The sequence below is a fragment of the Fukomys damarensis genome, unplaced genomic scaffold (assembly GCF_012274545.1).
Source record: "Fukomys damarensis isolate Sample0158 unplaced genomic scaffold, DMR_v1.0_HiC HiC_scaffold_30, whole genome shotgun sequence".
Classification (NCBI taxonomy): Eukaryota; Metazoa; Chordata; class Mammalia; order Rodentia; family Bathyergidae; genus Fukomys; species Fukomys damarensis.
In genome coordinates this window covers 38,522,270-38,542,077 of record NW_022900942.1, presented here as the reverse complement: position 1 = coordinate 38,542,077, position 19,808 = coordinate 38,522,270, and the positions used below count along the sequence as shown (strand labels likewise).

The 19,808-nt window shown below is 38.3% G+C and overlaps 1 protein-coding gene across 2 annotated transcripts in view; it reads right to left on the bottom strand.

Annotated features, from left to right (window-relative positions):
* Nucleotides 1-19,808, bottom strand: part of Epg5 (ectopic P-granules autophagy protein 5 homolog) — a 109,193-nt gene that overhangs the window by 78,150 nt on the left and 11,235 nt on the right. For both annotated transcript variants that reach the window (XM_010616582.3, XM_010616581.3), the window contains exons 2-9: nucleotides 13,618-14,550; nucleotides 11,902-12,145; nucleotides 9,552-9,688; nucleotides 8,001-8,108; nucleotides 7,064-7,137; nucleotides 4,831-4,936; nucleotides 1,571-1,685; nucleotides 1,063-1,213 (exon numbers count right to left, since the gene is read on the bottom strand). In XM_010616582.3, coding sequence (XP_010614884.1) covers nucleotides 1,063-1,213; nucleotides 1,571-1,685; nucleotides 4,831-4,936; nucleotides 7,064-7,137; nucleotides 8,001-8,108; nucleotides 9,552-9,688; nucleotides 11,902-12,145; nucleotides 13,618-14,550 — 1,868 coding nt within the window. The remainder of the gene's footprint in view (nucleotides 1-1,062; nucleotides 1,214-1,570; nucleotides 1,686-4,830; nucleotides 4,937-7,063; nucleotides 7,138-8,000; nucleotides 8,109-9,551; nucleotides 9,689-11,901; nucleotides 12,146-13,617; nucleotides 14,551-19,808) is intronic.

The following is a 19,808-nucleotide window of genomic DNA, read 5'->3' as shown; positions in this document are numbered from 1 at the left end:
CTGATAAAGAGACTTTTAGCTTTTAAGAAATTAATCTCCAGGGCTGGAGATTTAGCTCAGTGGCACCGCCACCTGCCTCACAAGTGCAGTCCCAAGTTCGATCCCCAGTATCAAAAAAAAAAAAAAAAATTAATCTCCAGGTCACCAGCCACCCCTCCTTCCACAATCTCATTTTCCTCACCCTCTTCCAAAGGCATGTGAGATTTCTGCAAGTGACACCCAGCCTGTGAAGGCATTCTGGCCTCACAAATCTGACACATACCTAAAATAAAAATATCCTTTACCTGGCCTCATAAAACTGACACATACCTATAATAAATGAATAAAAAACAATTTTTCTGGAAACAAAAGGGAAGGAAAGTTTTGTAGTTTTATGAATCTGTTTTTTTCTGGAAGAGGTTGGGAAAAAAATAGACTATGTATATGCTATAATGATCCTTTATTGTTGACAAAAAGGGTAAGGATGATACAAAATTAATTCAAAAATATATTCTCAAAATAATATATATATATATAATTATAATAATAAACTATAAACCACTTTTCAGTCAAATACTATATAGTAATGCTTTCCCAGTTCAAATATAGTGGCCACTGATTAAGATTTTGCAATTCCTAAAATGTTACCTACTACAAATTAGAATAAGAATAAGAGAGAAAACAACAACAAAAAAATAAAGATACAAAAGAGCCATGACCAATTTTCAATATCTAAGTTTCAGTACCAAGGTAAAAGCTAGGAGGCAGACAAGACTTAAAGGACACAAAAGAAGCAAAAGAAGCGTTTGCATTGACCCTTCTCTCCAGCTCAGACTTCAATTCAGCTGCAGCTCTGAGGATCTTAACTCCAAGAACAACTGCCTAGCAAATTTGTTGAGGATGAGATAATTAACTAAATATTTTGAATGGAAGCATCCACAAAATTCTATCTGGTACATGAAAGGGAAAAAATTAATTTAGGGAAAAGAAGACCTAGGTATAAAATGCCTGTCATCCCAATTACACAATATCTATGACTAACCAAGGTGAAAGCAGAGAAGAAGGCACCCACAACACTATCACCTGATCAGATAACCAATGCGCTTCACAAACTGCCTGTAGCGTGCTCTGTTAAAGGTTTCTAATCCCACAGCCAAAAGTTCCACTAATGAATTGGCAAAGGCAAAAATTTTCATCATCTCTTGAGGTCTTGTTGTTTCGGGCAAATAATCACCTAGAAGTTAATTAGATAAAAAGCAAAAAGTATAATTATTATGAAAAAACAGTGAAAGATACAGATGTTAAGTACTTTAATGAAAAACAAAGCCAAGATGGAAACAAATTTAAAATCCCACTACTCGAAACAAAGTAAATATAAAAAATAAGGTATTTAATCTGGGCAACATGCAAACTAGTCATCCTTCTCACAGTTAAGCATTAAGTGTGAAATTATAAGTACAAAAGAAAGGAAATCTACAACACACAGGAATAGGAAAACCTAAATCAGAAGCCTACACAAGTAAGACTGGATGCTTCCTGTATGGAGCCTGCCATTACTACATTTTATTTATTACAAAAGAAACTGGTCTACCTTTTGCTTTAAACCCAAGAAGATGCTGAAAAAGTTCATGAAATGGAAACTGTGATAAAAGGATAACCAAGTCATCTTCATTAAGAAGAATCCAACTGGTTTCAGGGTCTTCATCCTAAAGGAAAAGATGCAAAGTCATGCGGGCTGATTTGTTCAACACATTACGGAGTTGGAGGAGTTAAATTATCACACATGTGGTAGACATCATCATGATTCCTCATGGACTTTTCCTCAAGGACTGAGATTTATAGCCTCAGTTCCACAGACAGATTGAAAAGGCTCTGAAATTGCAAGCCCAATTTCATATGCATCTGGGTCATGTTCATTCTTCAAAAACTAAAACAGCTCATTAAATTTCTACCCCAACAAGCAGTTAGTTCCCCAAAACAAGCATGGTATAAATTATGGTCAAATAATAATTATCTAATTTTTTTTCACTTTGTGAGATTTTTTGTTTCTTTTTCTTAATCTTATTCCTCAACATCCAGAATACTGCAAATACAGGCATGCACTACTGCATCCAGCCTATTTTTTATTTTAGACAAGGTCCCCCTATCTCACTAAGTCACCCAGGCTAAACTCAAATCTTACTTGATTTGTTAAGGGTTTTTTCCCCTTCTTATTTTTAAAATGCCAAGAAGGAAAGGAGGGAAGAAGAGAGGAAGGGGAAAGAGAAGAGGAGAGGGAGAGAGACGGAGAGAAGGAGGAGAGAAAGAAAAGGAAAAAGAAATACATAAAAATAAATTTCCAACCCAAAGAAGATACCTCCCCCCAAAGAAATTCCTTGAGCATGGAAACCTTACTATACAGCTCAATGCTGTGACAATATCAAGTGGAACCCAAGTTATTTTCCCTATCATTTTCTTTCCCCCAAATCAAGGTCTACTGCAGTACACAACCAACTCATTAGGAAGCAATTAGCATTTGCTCCAGATGACTGAAGTTCAGCTGTCAATTAGTGTTGCAGAAAGCAGGACAAAAATACCAAAGAGCACACAGAGAAATTATCTAGGGGATGTCTTTGAGATCTTTTTGTTTGACTTAGAGCCCTAAAGTCATCTTGATAACCAACTTAATCTATGTCCTAAGACATACTACATTTAAAAGGGAAGGAGGTAAAAAGATCCACAGTGAAGAATGTGGAGAACCATAGATCCGCCCCTCCGCCATTTTATGATATAGCCTATGAAGCCATTTTGTATTAGGTTTAGTTTTCCTGTATATATGTTCCCATGGGTGTTTGATGTATCCTTATAAGGTAATAATCTGTTCTGTGTATGCTGATTGGTTGCATTATGGTATATATGTTGCCACCCCTTCCGGGCGAGGAGAGCGGGGTAGAGATCCGGAGATGAGGAACTAAAGTAAACTCCTTGTGTATCAAGTGTGTGCCTCTTTGCTCACATGTCGCCAGTTCAGGCCCCTGTAGTCGCAGACCGAGTTGCCCAAGGCAATCCGGCTCGCGACAAAGAATATATCACCTTGATTTCAATAAACTAATGTAATTCATTCACCATTTCCTTACACTATGCATTTTATCTCCTGAGGTATATGGTACAATTCAGAAGTAATTCGTCCCCCATGGTTCATGTGTTGGGAGTGTGGTCCCCAGGATGCCAGTATTGGGAGGCAGAATGAAAGTATAAGCAGTGAAGTCCAGTGTTAGGTCCTTAAAACACTCAGGGTGCTGCCTTTGGAAGGAATTAAGGAAGTTCCTATAGGACCCCTTGGTAGCCGCACAAGAGTTGTTACAAGAAGAGCAAGCTAACCTCATCTAGAGCTCTCTGTCTTAATATTTTGAGATGTGATCCTTTTTCCTCCATGCACTCTACCGTCTCATCTTCCATCTTCCAAAACAGCTAATTAAACTCCCTTTCTTTATAAAATTAGCTTAGGTATTTCATTACAATAATTCTAAACAGACTATTACAGTGGCCAAAATGGCTAAGAAAGTCTCAGATATTCCATTTAGAGCAGCAGTTCTCAACTCTGGGTGTACATTAGGATCACCAGGAAAGTAGTGAAACATCTGAATGTGTGGGTTTGGGCTGGGACAAAGGTGTAAGTTATCCAAGTGATTCTAATATAAAGTTTCAAAAACCACTGATCTGGATTATCCAGAATGCTTTCCTCCCCACAGCTTTTTCTGATTCAACAGCATTCCTAATTCTCACCAACTGTCAAGTTCTCAAACTCACTCAACACTGAGTGAGTACTAACCAGGAGCAAGGTACCAATGCAAGGCCATTAGAAACATTCGTCTCAGACTAAACACAGAATGCCTACCCATCCCCCAAAAAAGACTGCTCTCTTAAGAAAGACCGCTCTGGAAAAACATACTTTAAGGACCACACAAGCTCCAAAGAAGCTCTCTTCAAGAAGAAGGCTCGGTCTCTGGCAAAGGTGTTTGCATTTCCACATCATTTAGCATTTACTACCACTTCACCACCTGCTGCAAGCCTCAGAGGGAATAAAACAACTGTGAAGGGGCTGCCCATTTCTGAATGTGCACTTGGGAAAATACAAAGACAAAACCCTCACAACTACTGTTGCCATTCTGAGAAATGTCCACTGCCCATAAAGACAAGAAGATTGTGTAAATGTGATGGCTGGCTATCCTAGATAAGAACATCAAATAAGGACCTGGACCAGAACGAAGCACTAGAGCTGATAATTAGCTGGAGGAAAAAATTTTCAAATACATTAATCTCATATACAGTAGAAAAATTAACAAGTGTTATCTCAAGCTAGATTTTGGCCATTAAATTCTCATCAAAAATAGAAAACTAGTTTCTCCTTTTCAAACAAGAAGATCCAAGGAAGTTTATCAGCATCAAGGCAGAATCCTGCTCAGCCCAGCTGCTCATTATTCAGACTCAAACTATCTATATCTCAAACCCCCATAACTTGTAGTATATAAAAGAAAACCCTCATATAAATTTCATTTAGCAAGGCTAAATTTTATTTCCAGGTTCCTCCTCCCAGCTGAACACAAGGCTATTCTATAGAAGGGGGTAGCATAGCACAATGGCTCTGGCTCTGGAGGACACCTATTTAACGACTGGACGATCCGAGACAAGCTACTTCAGTTCCCTGCACTTCAATTTGTTCACACGTAAAAAGAAAAACACAGTAGTACTTACCCCTTGAGGTTGGTAGAATTAAGTAAGATAATAAGTGAAAGTGCTTAGAATAACACCTGGTATATAAGAACAATTAAAAAGGATTAATATCAAAACAATGAAGACATGACAAATTACCTCTTCTCCTCCCTCATCTACTAAAGTCCAGTTCCCAGATGCAGGTCCTGAAGAGGATGGCTTCCACTCACTGGGCTTCATGTGGCACATAAACTCTGCTCGATTTCTAAAGGACAAAGGAAATTACTCCAATTACATAAACACAGAAAGGCCCACATGAGTGCATTACAAATCTCGTATGCACTCCAAAGAAGATTCAGTTATCAACACAACTTCAAATTGCTCACATTAATATATAAGACCTATTGAAAATCAAGAATACTAAAACCTTACTAACTTGGGTAGAGATCATGATTCTGAATTACACAGTAATACAGCAACTGCAGAAAAGCAGTTACACTAATACAGCTCTCACTCCACAGTGATAATGAATGTATTGCCAGGAGTAGTGGTACATGCCTGTAATCTCAGGTATATGGAAGACTGAGGCAGGAGGCTCCCAGGTTCAAATCCAGCCTGGGCAACTTAGTGAAAGCTGGTCTCCAGAAAAAGGTTCAAGAGCTGGGGGTGCAACTAAAGTGGTTACAGCAGTTGCCTAGCACAGGTTCCATCCCTAGTGTCTCAAAGAACGTGAGAGAGAGAGAGAGAGAGAGAGACAGACAAAGACAGAGACAGAGAGATAGAGATAGAGAGAAACAGAAAGACAGACAAGGACTTCTGAAGTACCTTTACTCAAAAAAGGGTAACAAAATGTGGCTGGGGAGACATGGTTAGTCTTTGCGCTTTACCACATAGAAAACGATAACCCAAAAGTAATGCAGAGGCTTGTTTAAGCCCCAGTAGATGTCAATGCAGAAACAACACCTGAGTGAAATCACACTGCCATATGTTGGAGCAGCCCCTGTGCACAGGCAGTAAGGCAGAAGGGGAACGAAGAATTCCTGCCAGCCAGCTTTCTCAAGCTACTGGCTGGATCTGATGAGCAGGTACAACTGAGACAGTTTCTTTTCAGTCCTTTGTTCCTTTTTCTTTGAAAATTCATCCACTCCTATCTTTACCCAGAAACTTTTCTGCCTTCTAACTCTGCAGCTCTAGGACTGCCCTTTCAACTAGACAAGCGCCAATTACAAACTCCTGATGTTCCCAAGAATGTGTCACTTGTATATTTCCACTTGTTTACAGTGTATCAAACAACCTTAAAGTTTCCTCCCTACAAAGCAGCTCTTCTTTCTTTTCTGTTAGTGCTGCCAATATCCTCCAACCCAAACTCGAAAGTCTGACCCATTCCTTTCCTACATTCTTTACTTGATCAGCTAAATCGTTTCCTGGGAAGATGACCTTTGGGTTCCCCTCCCCTTCCCACTACTATTACCCTGAAGCAGACTGGGAGGTAGACTTCACAGGACCTGACAGAATAGTGGCAGTAACAGTGTTCAGGGTTCCCTTTACACAGACCCTGCCTTCTCCCCAGTCATGGATGCACCCTCTTGAAGTTGGGTTGGGTTCCAGGGTCAGGAGAGACAGATGTTTGCAACCATTCGATTGAGAAGCACATATTCTTCTCCCCTCCATCCATCCCAATCTTCCTAAAATACAACTTTTACCCCTATTCCAAAACTACCCATTGTTACAAAGGCCCAACTGTATCAAATACCTGTGCTTAAATTTAAAGGCTTTCCATTCTCTAACCAACCCTAGTCAATCACATCTTTATGATCATCATCTCCTGAACATACCTTTATCCCAACCAGGCTGATGTGCCTGTCCTCTTTCTAGCCACCCAACTTGTACTAGGACCATACTATTCTCTCCACCTACAAGCTACCTTAGCCTTTTTATCCCACTGAAAGGCAACCTGTTCTTCAAAGCTTGTTCATCTACCATGGAACCCTCTCTGACCGCTGTTTATTCCCTGCATTGCTATAGCTGTAATTACAGATTTACAATTTAGCACTTCAATTCCTCTGAACCCCCCACCCTCAGCCAGTACTAAATCATTTCTTTTAAGGAATTCATCATTTCTTTTGTCTGTAGGACCTTTTACAATGGCATATACAAGAAAAAAGATGAATCCACTAAAAGGGGGAACCCAAAAGAGGTTAATAAGCAGTTAAAAGGGTAACTTTCAGACAGAGGGTTATCAAATCCAAAGGAAATCTACAATGGTAAGTCATACCATGCTAATACTTCCCTCAGAAATTCTTCTTTGGATCTAGACAAATAAAGAAGCCAGTACTTTGATAAAACAGAACGTTTCAATTTCTATCAACTTCACAAAACCTTCCACACTTACTTGACAGGAGACATCAGCAGGGCAAGAGACTGCATGAAATGAAATACCCCAGAAGGGTTGTTCAATACCTTGATCTGAAATCAGAAAAGGAAAAATAATACTGTAGAACACCAACAATCCAGGTGTTCATAAGCTTAGTTCACAAGCACTCTAACAATAAAGTTGCTATCAAGAGAACAAAGTTGAAACTGTCACCTAAACCCCAAGAGTGAGACACAGCTCACTGATTACCCGGTTTCACCGCCTCAGCTGTACTCAAGGAGCAAAGGCAGTGGAGCAATTTACATCAACCACCTGCAACACAAGATGTGGACAACAATGCTACTTTAATCCAAAGAGGAACAAAAGCAAAAAATCCCCTTCATTTTTAAAATACTCTGGCTCCTCACCACCAGAAAGACTTAAGTAAAGAAAATACAAAGAAATTGAATTTGACATACATTTGGCTCCTGTCCAGCTGAGTGATGGCTAAGATTAATAAAATGACCCAAAGGCAAGCAGCAGAGGAGAAACTATAAACCAGACAATAAACTCCTAAGTACATGAAAGTTGTCCACAGAGGTCTGAGATCTCTGTTAATAGCTGGTGCTTCCCGTTTTACTTATACTAAGTGCCCTATGAGATGAATGAGTTTAGGAAGCTATGTTGAAGCACTACAGAAAAAATAGTACCAGCAAGCCTTCTGGCACAAAGCATACAGAATATAACACAACTAAAACTATCAAGCCAGACTAGTACCGAATGTTTTCAATTCTGTCATAATTTCAACAAGTGTAGGTGGCCCAAGAAGTTTTGCCAAAATCTCCTATAAATATACACTAGATCTATTTCAATATTATCAAGTTTTAAATTTTTTTCTTTTTAGCAGTTTCTTAGGACAATCATTTAATAAAACCTTTACCCCAGTCCATCACAATCAGAAAGAAACGACTCATACCTGGATAAAAGGAACGGCCCACTTACTAACACCAGCTGGGCATCGAAGAATATGGTTTAGGAGGAAGAGGTGATCTCCAGGACAGCCGACTCTTTGTAACACTGACACCTGAACAATAAAGGACTCATGCTTCACTAATTAAAACAAAGAATTTATCTAGATAATCTAAAGCTATTTACCCAATGTTTAAGTATTTGCAATCATACAAGAATAACCAAACATAAGATATACTACTGACTGAGTTTCCACCACAGAGGCATATGAATCTATGAGTACTGTACTATGATAAAAAATATCTTAAGTAGTTTCTATGAAAGTCTAATTTTTATTTTCTGGCAAATTATAAACCCTATTTAACAAGCCATATGTGAACTGATAAAGGTCAAGTAATTTAATTCTATTTTTAGTTGGTAATCATTCTCAAATCCAAATGAGTATGCTTGAAACATCACCCCATATTTAAGAATCCCAGGTGAACCTAAACACGCACACACACACACACACACACACACACAGTAGCCCCATGAAAAAATAGAACCAATAAGCTGGGCATGATGGCACATGCCTATAACCCCAGCACTAGGGAGGCTGAGGCAGGAGGATTGCCATGAGTTTGAAGCCAGCCTGAACTGCATAGCAAGACCCTGTCTAAAAAAAAAAAAGAAAAAATAGAACCAATAAGCTGGGCATGATGGCCCATGCCTATAACCCCAGCACTAGGGAGGCTGAGGCAGGAGGATTGCCATGAGTTTGAAGCCAGCCTGAACTGCATAGCAAGACCCTGTCTAAAAAAAAAAAAGAAAAAATAGAACCAATAAGCTGGGCATGATGGCCCATGCCTATAACCCCAGCACTAGGGAGGCTGAGGCAGGAGGATTGCCATGAGTTTGAAGCCAGCCTGAACTGCATAGCAAGACCCTGTCTAAAAAAAAAAAAGAAAAAATAGAACCAATAAGCTGGGCATGATGGCCCATGCCTATAACCCCAGCACTAGGGAGGCTGAGGCAGGAGGATTGCCATGAGTTTGAAGCCAGCCTGAACTGCATAGCAAGACCCTGTCTAAAAAAAAAAAAAAAAAGAAAAAATAGAACCAATAAACAAATACTCCCTCTGCAACACAAATTCCCCAAATCCTGATAGCTTTCTCTAAAAAAACTTTTTCAAGACTAAGTTCAACATTAAAAATGTGATGATAAAAAAGAGTAAGATATGCAAAATGTTTAAATCAAATAACTGTGAATATACATCTAGTCTTCTATTTGGCATACTTCCCAACTCCCTTTCCTTCCTGAGTTCAACTCTGAGTTGAAGACCAGAGTTCATTTAACATAGCACTTACTAGAGAGAAAAGACTTTAGGCTCAAAAAAGCACTCGATAAATAACTTACTACCATATGTCATAATCAAAGAAAAGTCACTAACTACCTAAACCAATTAGCTGAAAAGCTATTGAAGACAAGAATATTAAAAAGTTTAAGAGATAACTCTTAGCTTAAGTAGTTTACTAGGGAAATCAAAGAAAGTCTAGTATATCTGTTTCTATTTCCTTACCAGTTTTTGCAGCCAGAGAAGAATATCATCATGGAACTGAGTATCTTCATTTACTCTCCTGGTAAACATGAACAAAACACTAATGCACTCCTTCAGGTGACATAGATCAGAGGGAAAGCTTTCTGTTGGTTTAGAAGCTATAAATTAAATAGAGAAACAAATAAGTCCCACATAAACAGTGTTTTGGGGAGAATTCTGGTGTCTTCACTTAAATGAAACAAACTATATAAAATGCATTCAAACAAAAACTCAAAAAGGAAAGTAAGTTCCCTCAAGATATTTGAATTCCTAGCCAGGCACAGTGGCTTTGTGCCTGTATCCCAGCTACTCAGCATACAGGGCAGGGATACTAAGTTCAAGGTCAGCCCAAGCAACTCAGTGAAACACTGTCAGTAAATTAAAAAGAGCTGACGATGTAGTTCAGCATTCCCTGGTTCAACCCCCAGGACTACACACAGAAAATGAAAAGTATTTTAATTTCCACTAGATAAGTATTTGAAAGCAAGGGAAACTGAACTTTTTTTCACACATTTTTTTAAAATTTGAAAACCAGCAGATCTCTGGCCCTACCCTAACTCTTTGATTTGTTAAGAAAACAAAGTGGGGAAAGAGGAGGTGAAGTTTTACTTGTAAAGGAGCCTAGTATTTCTCCCAGAAATAAAAACTTCATAATTCCAAAAGCATATAGAATGCTTAACATGCCATGCAGAACAAGCTGATTTTTTAACACGCACCTGCCAACTTAAACCACCAGTGGTAAATGCACGACTGTCCCAGTCGGCGGCTTGTACTGCTTGGTACAAATGGGTACAGCCCATCACTTTTTTTGTTGCTTTTGTTTTTTGAGACAGGGTCTCACTACATAGTTCAGGCTGGCCTAAACTCACTACGTAGCCTATGCTGGCTTCAAACTCATGGTTCTCCTCCTGCCTCAGCTTCCCGAGTGCTAGGATTACAGGTGTGCACCACCATGCCCAGCATATCCAATCAATTTTATCAATCTTTTCAATAGTAAAATTAATAGGAAGTCTATATAAATCTAGTTAGTTGTTTGAATTTGAAATATTGCTGCCCAAATATAAATATTAATACTAATCAATTAAAAAGTATTACAATAATCAACAAATTTGTCTGTTAAAAAATTTTTATTCATTTTTTAATTTTTAAAAAACATTTTACACATAAAGGCAGCTGATTTTTGCAGAATGTGTGAAATATAATGCGTTTGGCTGTTTGGTGGGCCACAGCAAGCAGCACCCATTTTTCAGATAATTTTTCTCTAACATTCTCTTCATTGTTTGTGTGCATTTCTTGCTGATCCTGTATAAGCTTTTACAAAGTAAATGTTTTTTGAGTACTCTGCACCCATGGCATTTCTTCACAGGTTAATACTTTTTATCAATAATTAATTCTCTAAATTTTGACATGGAAATCTTGCAAGTACCCCATTGCTGGTATATATATATATATAACCGCTGTACTTAGCTGTATTACAATTTTTTATACCATTTTAATGTTTCATTTAAGGAACTGTAGTATGATGACCTCTGATCTGCTAAATCAACACCTTTCTTTGCATTACTATAATCAAAGACTCCGTGAGAAGTGATACAAGCTACCCAATGGGACAGTTGTGCATGTACCAGCAGTGGTTTAAACTGCCCAACAGGACAGTTACTCAAACCAGAGCTGCCCGGCAGCAAGACATACGAATTATGGCCCCATCATAGAGATGTTAAAATGCACACACACAAAAAAAAAATTTGAAAATTTTAGAACATTAAAAATTGAACAGAAAATTTAAAATTTCACTTAAAAATTTCACATTAAAAATCACTTAAAAATTAAACAGAAAAAATGGGCTGGGATGTAGCTCAGTGGCACCACGCCTGCCTTGCAAGCACAAGGTCCTGAGTTTGATCCCCAGTATTCAAAAAAAATGTTGTTTTAATTAAACAGCACAGTCCAACAAACTGAAAAAGCAAAAATAACATGCAAGAGACAGGATGAAAAGATCTTCTAAGTTTTAGAATCAAACTCCATTTGGATGCTACTTGGTAACACAGAATGTCAAGGACACAGAACATTAAGGGACATTACTGACACTGAGTGAGCTTCCTGAAATCCTAAAGAAACACAGAATGACAGCCAGGGGAAGGGAGGTTTAGCACTGCTCCCAAGAAATATCTCAAAGGCAGGTCAATTCTACCTAGAAGAGGCAATATTAAACTACCAGTACAACCAACACCTTGTAAGACCAAGAATAGTCAACTCAACCAATTTGCATGCCTTGATTATATTTTTCCATTTTAGACCATAAGAAAGGGTGAGATCTCCATTACTCACACACCTCGGCCTTGCTGATGAATTGCTAAAGATCGCAGAACAGCTGAGCTATTAAGCAATGCATAGATGTAAGACTCCACTTGCAACCTCGAGAGCACAGAAGTGTAAGAATGAAGGGCCAGAGTTTGGTGGAGGTGTTCAGATTTGGCATCAAATAGCTTCTTTAGCTCCTCCAGTGCATTTTCATTCATTTCTACTCTCTGGTAGCGATGATGGCCAGAAACTTTCACTTGATCTGCACAGATACCCTATCAGTTGATAAAAAGATAAAATATGAAACCAGTACATTTTTAGCAATCAGGCAGAAGGTATATAACACACAGGCTTCAGTATCATTTCCAAAGAGCTAATAGTCATGAGGGGACCACACTACTGTGAAAGAAATAATACCAGTGAGTAAATGACCATGTGCCCCAGAGAACAGTGCCAATTACAAACACATATTAGGGAAAAGTAACACTAAGAAGAAATCAGTGAGGAAAGGTGCAAGGAAACAATACAGCTTGTCTCTCAGACTCTCACACTGAAAATCTTATTTTCTATTTTATGAACATTGAGGCCAATGTGATATTCCCTCGGCTTCAAGTTACCTAAAATATCCCTGGAACTACCCTCACTATTCTTTGCAGTTCTGCTCAAAAGAAACCTCTAACTGGGTATGGTGGTGGATGCCTGTAATTCCAGCTCTCAAAATGTTGAGGCAGCAGGATCGCAAATGCAAGCCTGCCCAGACTACACAGTGAGACCTTGTCTCACAAATAAAAGGAAAAAGAAACCCCTCTCCATTTCAATACTAACTCCTACAGCTCTGGTTTTTGTTTTTGTTTTATTTTTGTACTGGGGATCAAACTCTAGTCCTTCTGCTTGCAAGGCAGGCATAGGAACCACTGAGCTAAATCGCCGGCACTCCAGTTCTTGACCCTGGACCCTTCTTTTCAATATTTCCAAATGTTTCCCTCTCCATAGACTCCTCCCTGTATGCAAAGAGATACACAGACTCCCAACAAACGATAGTTAGGAATCAGGAAATCAATTTCTCCCTAATATCTCCTTCAGCTTCCCTTCAATACCAACCTTGTCCGAGTGGCTGTCTCTTCAATCCCCGGTACCAAAAAAAAGAGTGGCTACTTTGCCATCCCTCCCAGGTCACTGTAAAATGACTTTCTTATGGTCATCTTGGCCTCCATATGACCCCATCTAATGAATTTCCCTGTTTCCTCATCTCTCAGCCTTGACACTCTCCACCCATGAGACATTTGTGGCACTATGGCTAAAGTCTCAATGGGCCGAGTTTGACATCGAGACATGATTTTCTGGCTTTGATGTGTATATGTGCTAGTTAGTTGCTAACATTGCCTATCAGCATCTCTCATACAAAAATCCAGGTTTCTAGTTTTTTTGGAAAAAATCTTAAGATGTAGCAATCCTGGACCATCACTATATGACAGCACCCATCAGCCAGAACTCAAAAGCGGCTGCCCCCAGTAGACCAGGCATGAGATTCCTCAGTGACTCTTGTCCTACTCAGGCTGCTTCATTCCCACAGGTTATGGGCCCAGCCTCTGCATTTGATTTTGTGATCCTTGTACTACTCTGGCCTAATTCAGGGTTAGTGTGGGTACAAGGAGCAAGTGTGGGTCTGGACAGCATTGTAAGAACAGCAGCTCCACTGAGAATTTCCCGGGCCCTTGAGAGTTTTACAGAATACTAGTCAAAATACCTGTACAGATATTTGTTCCTCCTTAAAGTGCCACAGTCGGCTTTTAGCATTTTGGCAATCAGATGTCATAGTAAGCAACTCAGCTTCAGCCAGCAGCAACTGCTTCCTACATCGTGAGTAGTTCAAAAGCAGCTCATAAAATTCATGCCTGTCCTGATGAGCCATGCTGTCAAATTCCTCTAAATATGACTCAACATTCTCCAGCCATGAACCAGGTTCCAAGATCTTTAGCTGTTCTTTAGTAAATGGTATTAGCTCAGGTTGAGATGGGAGTTCTGGGTAGAGTCGTTCATTACAAAGCAAGGGTTTCCCAGCCACCAAAGATTGTACTTCTCCAGAAATTTCAGCTGGCAACTGAGGATACAGTTTCTTCACTCTAGGTGGCTGAGAAACTTCTTTGGCTTCATAAGAACTCTGCAAGCCAACATTTAGAAGTACTTCTGAAGAACAATCTAGGGCTTCCCTATTCTGAGTCTCTCTGACTTGTAAATTTTCCATTTCCTGTTCAGTATAGGAAAAATCAGATGGTAGCGTGCTTTCTGAGGGTCCACATTGCACCACTGTATTTTCCTCTCCTTCTATAAAGTTCCTGTGGGTTTCAACTTTAGTACCCATGTGGTATCCAGAGCTCTCCTTCAACATGATTTCATCAACCTCCACACAGGCTCTCACGTCTTCCTCTTCTTTTAGGGGTCCTGGGTGACATGTCAGACAACCTTCATTGTCTATAGTCAGGGAGGTGAGTGGTATATCAAACATTTCACTTTCGTTCTGTCCACTGACATCACTCTGGAGAGGGGAATCAGTTAAGACCTTTAGATGGTCTCCTTTGAATTCACAAGGTGGAGGAAGGATTTCCTGTTCTTTGGAGGTTTTTGGAAGGGAGATTTCATCAGACTCCTCTGTCTGAAGGGTTTCATATTTCTTCTTTTCCTAAAACAAAAATTATTAAGAAATAAGTTAACAGTAACTGATGCTTTCAGCATAGAGAAAAAAAAATTTTTTTTTGAGACAGTGTCTTGCTTTGTAGTTCAGGCTGGTCTTGAGCTTGCTATGCAGTTCAGGCTGGCCCAGAACTCATGGCAGTCCTCCTGCCTCAGCCTCCCAAGTGCTGGGATTATAGGCATGTGCCACCACATCTGGCGCAGCATAAGGATATTTTCTCTGGTACCAGGAATCAAACTCAGGACCATAGGCTTGCCTGACAGGCTTGGTGCCACTGAGCTATATCCCTGGCCCAGCATAAGAAATCTTTAAACTGCATATGAAATCTAAATTTTGTCATTTAAATGGAATATAAATGTACTTCATAAGCAATATGTTTCATAGTCAGTATTATCCAAGTTTGAGTATGTTGAATTTGAATAGATTCACTAGTATAATTCTAAAAGAAAATGACATCACAGTAAGCAGCAAATTATGATGCAAAACTAGGAAAGTATTAACTAGACTGTCCATCGTTTTGCTAAGTAAACAGAAAAGTCATCAGCCACCTTAGAGTACCACAGGGTTTTATCTTGATAAACATAATCCAAGCTCAAGAAGAAAAGGTTGTAAGAATTTGAATACTAAAACAAATAGCTACAGGACATAAGAGGAGGGGAAAGAATGGGATAAAATAAAAGTTTTTTTTTTTTAAATAGCTACAGCACTAGATTACATACTATAAGATAAAATAAATATTCCTAAAAATAAAATAAAAATAAATAAATATTCCTGAGCCCACAGTGATGACCAATTACCTGAATGAATAAATGTATAAATAAAAATGGGTGGGAGCAAGGTATGGTGGTGCACACCTCTGATCCCAGTGCTCTGGGAAGCTGAGGGAGGAGGATCAGAAATTCAAGCCTTGCCTGGACAATGTAACAACTCAGCAAAGAGAAAAAGGGCCTTAATGGAAAAACTTCTAAGAATCAAATATGTTCAGCCAGGCATGGTGGCACACACCTGTAATCCCAGCACTTGGGAGGCTGAGGCAGGAGGATCGCTGTGAGTTTGAGACCAGCCTGGGGTACATAGTGAGTTCCAGGTCAGTCTCAAATACATAGTGAGACCCTGTCTCAAAAAACCAAAAAAACAAACAAACAAAAAAAATCAAATATGTTCTAAATTTCAATTAACAATATTGTACCAAATCTATTTTCTTGGTTTTGAAAATGTTCTATGCCACAGAACATACAGTTATTCTGTAGAAGATGATACCATAAGAGGATTCCACATATATAGGAACTCTCTGGGTAATATTTGCAACTTTTCACTAAGTACAAAATTATCCCCACAAAGCAAAAGCATAAAAAGTTAACTACCAAAAAAGTAAAATTATGTTTTTAAAAAAAAAATCTCAGGCATTAACACATACTAGGTAACATAAGAATCCAAGGTAAATCAAGAAGAAAAACTATTAAATATATTTAATAATTATTTAAATAAAGTTTTTTACATTGAAACTAAAAATCTGACTGAAATCATTCAAATGCTTCCTTTTTACTATGCAATTTTAAGGAACAGAGCTACACAGGTTGGTGTTTTAGATCATTCTTCTGTCAATATCCATCAAAATAGTTGACAAGCCAGGCATGGTGGTACATGCCTGTAATCCCAGCACTAGGGAGGCTGAGGCAGGAGGACTGCTGTGAGTTTGAGGTCAGCCTGGGCTACATAGAGCTCAAGGCCAGTCTGAATCACACAGTGAGACCCTGTCTCAAAAAAACAAAAAAACAAAGTTAACAGAAGGTGGGGCCTTTGTATGTCAGGAAGAAAAGATAAATGTCTTTGAAATGGAATTTGAGATCAGCTTGCTAAAATAACCAAAGAAGCCAAATACTTATAAATGGTAATGATTCAAAAAACAATATACACCCTCCACTCTACACCATGAACTGTTGGGTATTAGATTCAGGGACACACAGTGCACATCTAATGAAAATCAGTTTGCTAAAACAGTAATGAGAAAACATATGAATGTTAATTAAAAAAGGAAAAAGTAGCCACATTTTTCAGGTGAGATGATTAGCATGCTCTTTATAATAAACAGGTTTCTCAGAGTGCAAGATCAAAAGGGAAAAATCAGGAGGGCGTACAGTTATTGGGAGTGAAAGAAATGTTGGCATACTGGTCAGGGCAGAGACCAAGTTTTAGTGAATTGAAAAATCAGAAAATGAAATTATAAAACAATTTCATTTATAATAGCACAAAAAGAACAAAGTACTTAAGGATAAGTTGAGCAAAAGAAATGTAAAACTTGTTCTCTGAAATTATGTAACATTACTAAAAGAAATCAAAGACTTAATAAATAGAAAGACAGTCCATGTATTTCACAATCGTAAGATGGCAATGCACCTCAAATTCATCTACAGACTAAACACAATCCCTAGCAAAACCCCAGCTGCCTCTTTTGCAGAAATACACAAGCTGATCCTTAAATTCATATGAGAATGTAAGGAACCTAAAATAGACATGGACAAACACAGACACACAAACCACCTTTAAAAAAATATGGTGATTTTATATATAAGGGAGGAGGGGAATGGAGGAGAAAAGAAGAAAGATATATGATGTACTGGTACAAATTCCCTATGATGCGTGTTATCATTAAGTATATCTACAATATATACCAATGTTTTGCTAAAAAAAAAAGTTGGAAAACTCACCCTGGCATTTCAAAACCTACCTAGTACAAAACTATAGTAACAAAGGCGGTACAGTGCTAGTATATGAATAAATACATAGATCAATGAAAGAACTGAGAATCCAAAAATAAAACCATGTATTTAGGGTCAACTAATTTTAACAAGGGTGACAAGCTAATTCGACAGGAAAGAAGTCTTTTAACAAATGGTGCTGAATATTCTCATTGGAGAATAATAAAATTTGACTCATATATAAAAAATTGAGTCAAAAAAAGGATCACAGACCAGGGTCCAAGGGTGAAAAACAGTGCATGCTTAGCATATACAAAGCCCTGGGTTTGATCCCTAACCCTGCAAAAGGAAAAAGAGAAAAGAGAATCTTAGACCTAATGTAAGAGCTAAAACTTTAATGCTCTTGGCCAGGCATGGTGCTGCATGCCTGTAATTCCAGTACCTGGAGGCTGAGTCAGGAGGATTGCTGAGTTTGAGGTCAGCCTGGACTACATAGTGATTTCAAGGCCAGTTTGAACTACACAGTGAAACCTTGTCTCAAAAAACAAAAACAAACAAACAAAAACTTTAAAACTCTTATTATTATATGTGCTGCCGAAGCAAGCACAAAACTTTAAAACTCTTAGAAGGGAAAAAGAATAACCATTGATTGATGACCTCAGTGAGGCAGAGCCTTCTTAGATATGGCACCAAAAGCACAAACAAAAGAAAAATTTTGACTTTATCAAAATCAAAAACTTTTTTGCTACAAGTGAAACCATCAAGAAAGAGAAAAAGATCAGTCTCTTAGTTGGCTTACAGAAAAGAAAAAAAAAGAAAAAATAGCCTCACAGAATAAAGAAAATAGTTATAAATCAATCATAATGTATTTATATGCTGAATACACAGAGCTTATTTAACTCAGCATTAATAGTATATAAAACTCAATTTTAAACAGAAGATATATAAATAGCACATGAAAGATGCTCAACATCATTAGCCAATAGAGAAATGCAAGTCAAAAATCACAGTAAGATATCATGACACATCCACTAGAGTAACTACTGTATAAAGTCAAACAGTAAACGCTGGCAAGGATGTAGAGAAATTAGAACCCATGTTCGCTTTGGCAGCACATGTACTATACTGGAATAATACAGAAACATGAGAATCTTCCTATGTTGCTAATGGGAATGAATGAACCGTGATGCAGTGCTATGAAGCACAGGATTGGGGGACACACTACTCTGACCCTACAGTCACACTAAAACCAACTGAATTATACATTCTAACTAGGTCAGGTGAATGGTGTGTGAATAAACCTCAATAAATCTGTTAAAAATAAAGATTAAAAGAATAAGTTAAGAAATGAATGAAAAGGAAATGAAGAACAGAATATAGAATAGAGGAACCTAGTTTTTTAAATTTTATTTTCTCTTAAACTATATTTGGAATGTTAAATGCTAGGAGAGAGAGAGGGCTCAGAAGATGCACTCATAAAATGGACAACACGAACTTGGCTTAGCAAACCCTATCTCCACTGATCCACAGGCCACCCCAAGACTTCTTCTGCACCCTGTCCCTTGGGCAGTTTTTAACCTCCTTTTGTCCCAAACACTACTCCCAACCCACACCATTCAGATCCACCTTCCCAGGAAAACTCACAACCATAATAGCAACAGTTAAGATAGTTAGATAATCAATGAAGAAACTTTCTTTTTTTTTAACCTTTTATCCTCCAGGAAGAACACATAGCCTATGTTTAGGGTTTTATTTTCCATGTGGATGGAACTCACTCATCTGGGTTTCAAAAGTAGAACCAAAGACAATTCTCCACCCTTACCTATGTTAGAGGAGTACCAGCTGGTAATGGAATTTAAGATGAAGAAATTACTGAATTATCCAACAAATATTTATACAAACAATGTGCTCTGGCACACTCAAAAATTTATCTTTACATGTTTCTCAGAAAGCACAAGGAAGACCAACAAATTCAGAAGAAACTGAACTTTTATGCCTGAATATAAATCTATCTTATATTTAAAATGTAAAATACAGGGCTGGGGATTTAGCTCAGTGGTTCTGCCGCCTGCCTCGCAAGCACAATGGTCCTGAGTTCAATCCCCAGTACCCCCAAGTTATAAATCAATCATAATGTATTTATATGCTGAATACACAGAGCTTATTTAACTCAGCATTAATAGTATATAAAACTCAATTTTAAACAGAAGATATATAAATAGCACATGAAAGATGCTCAACATCATTAGCCAATAGAGAAATGCAAGTCAAAAATCACAGTAAGATATCATGACACATCCACTAGAGTAACTACTGTATAAAGTCAAACAGTAAACGCTGGCAAGGATGTAGAGAAATTAGAACCCATGTTCGCTTTGGCAGCACATGTACTATACTGGAATAATACAGAAACATGAGAATCTTCCTATGTTGCTAATGGGAATGAATGAACCGTGATGCAGTGCTATGAAGCACAGGATTGGGGGACACACTACTCTGACCCTACAGTCACACTAAAACCAACTGAATTATACATTCTAACTAGGT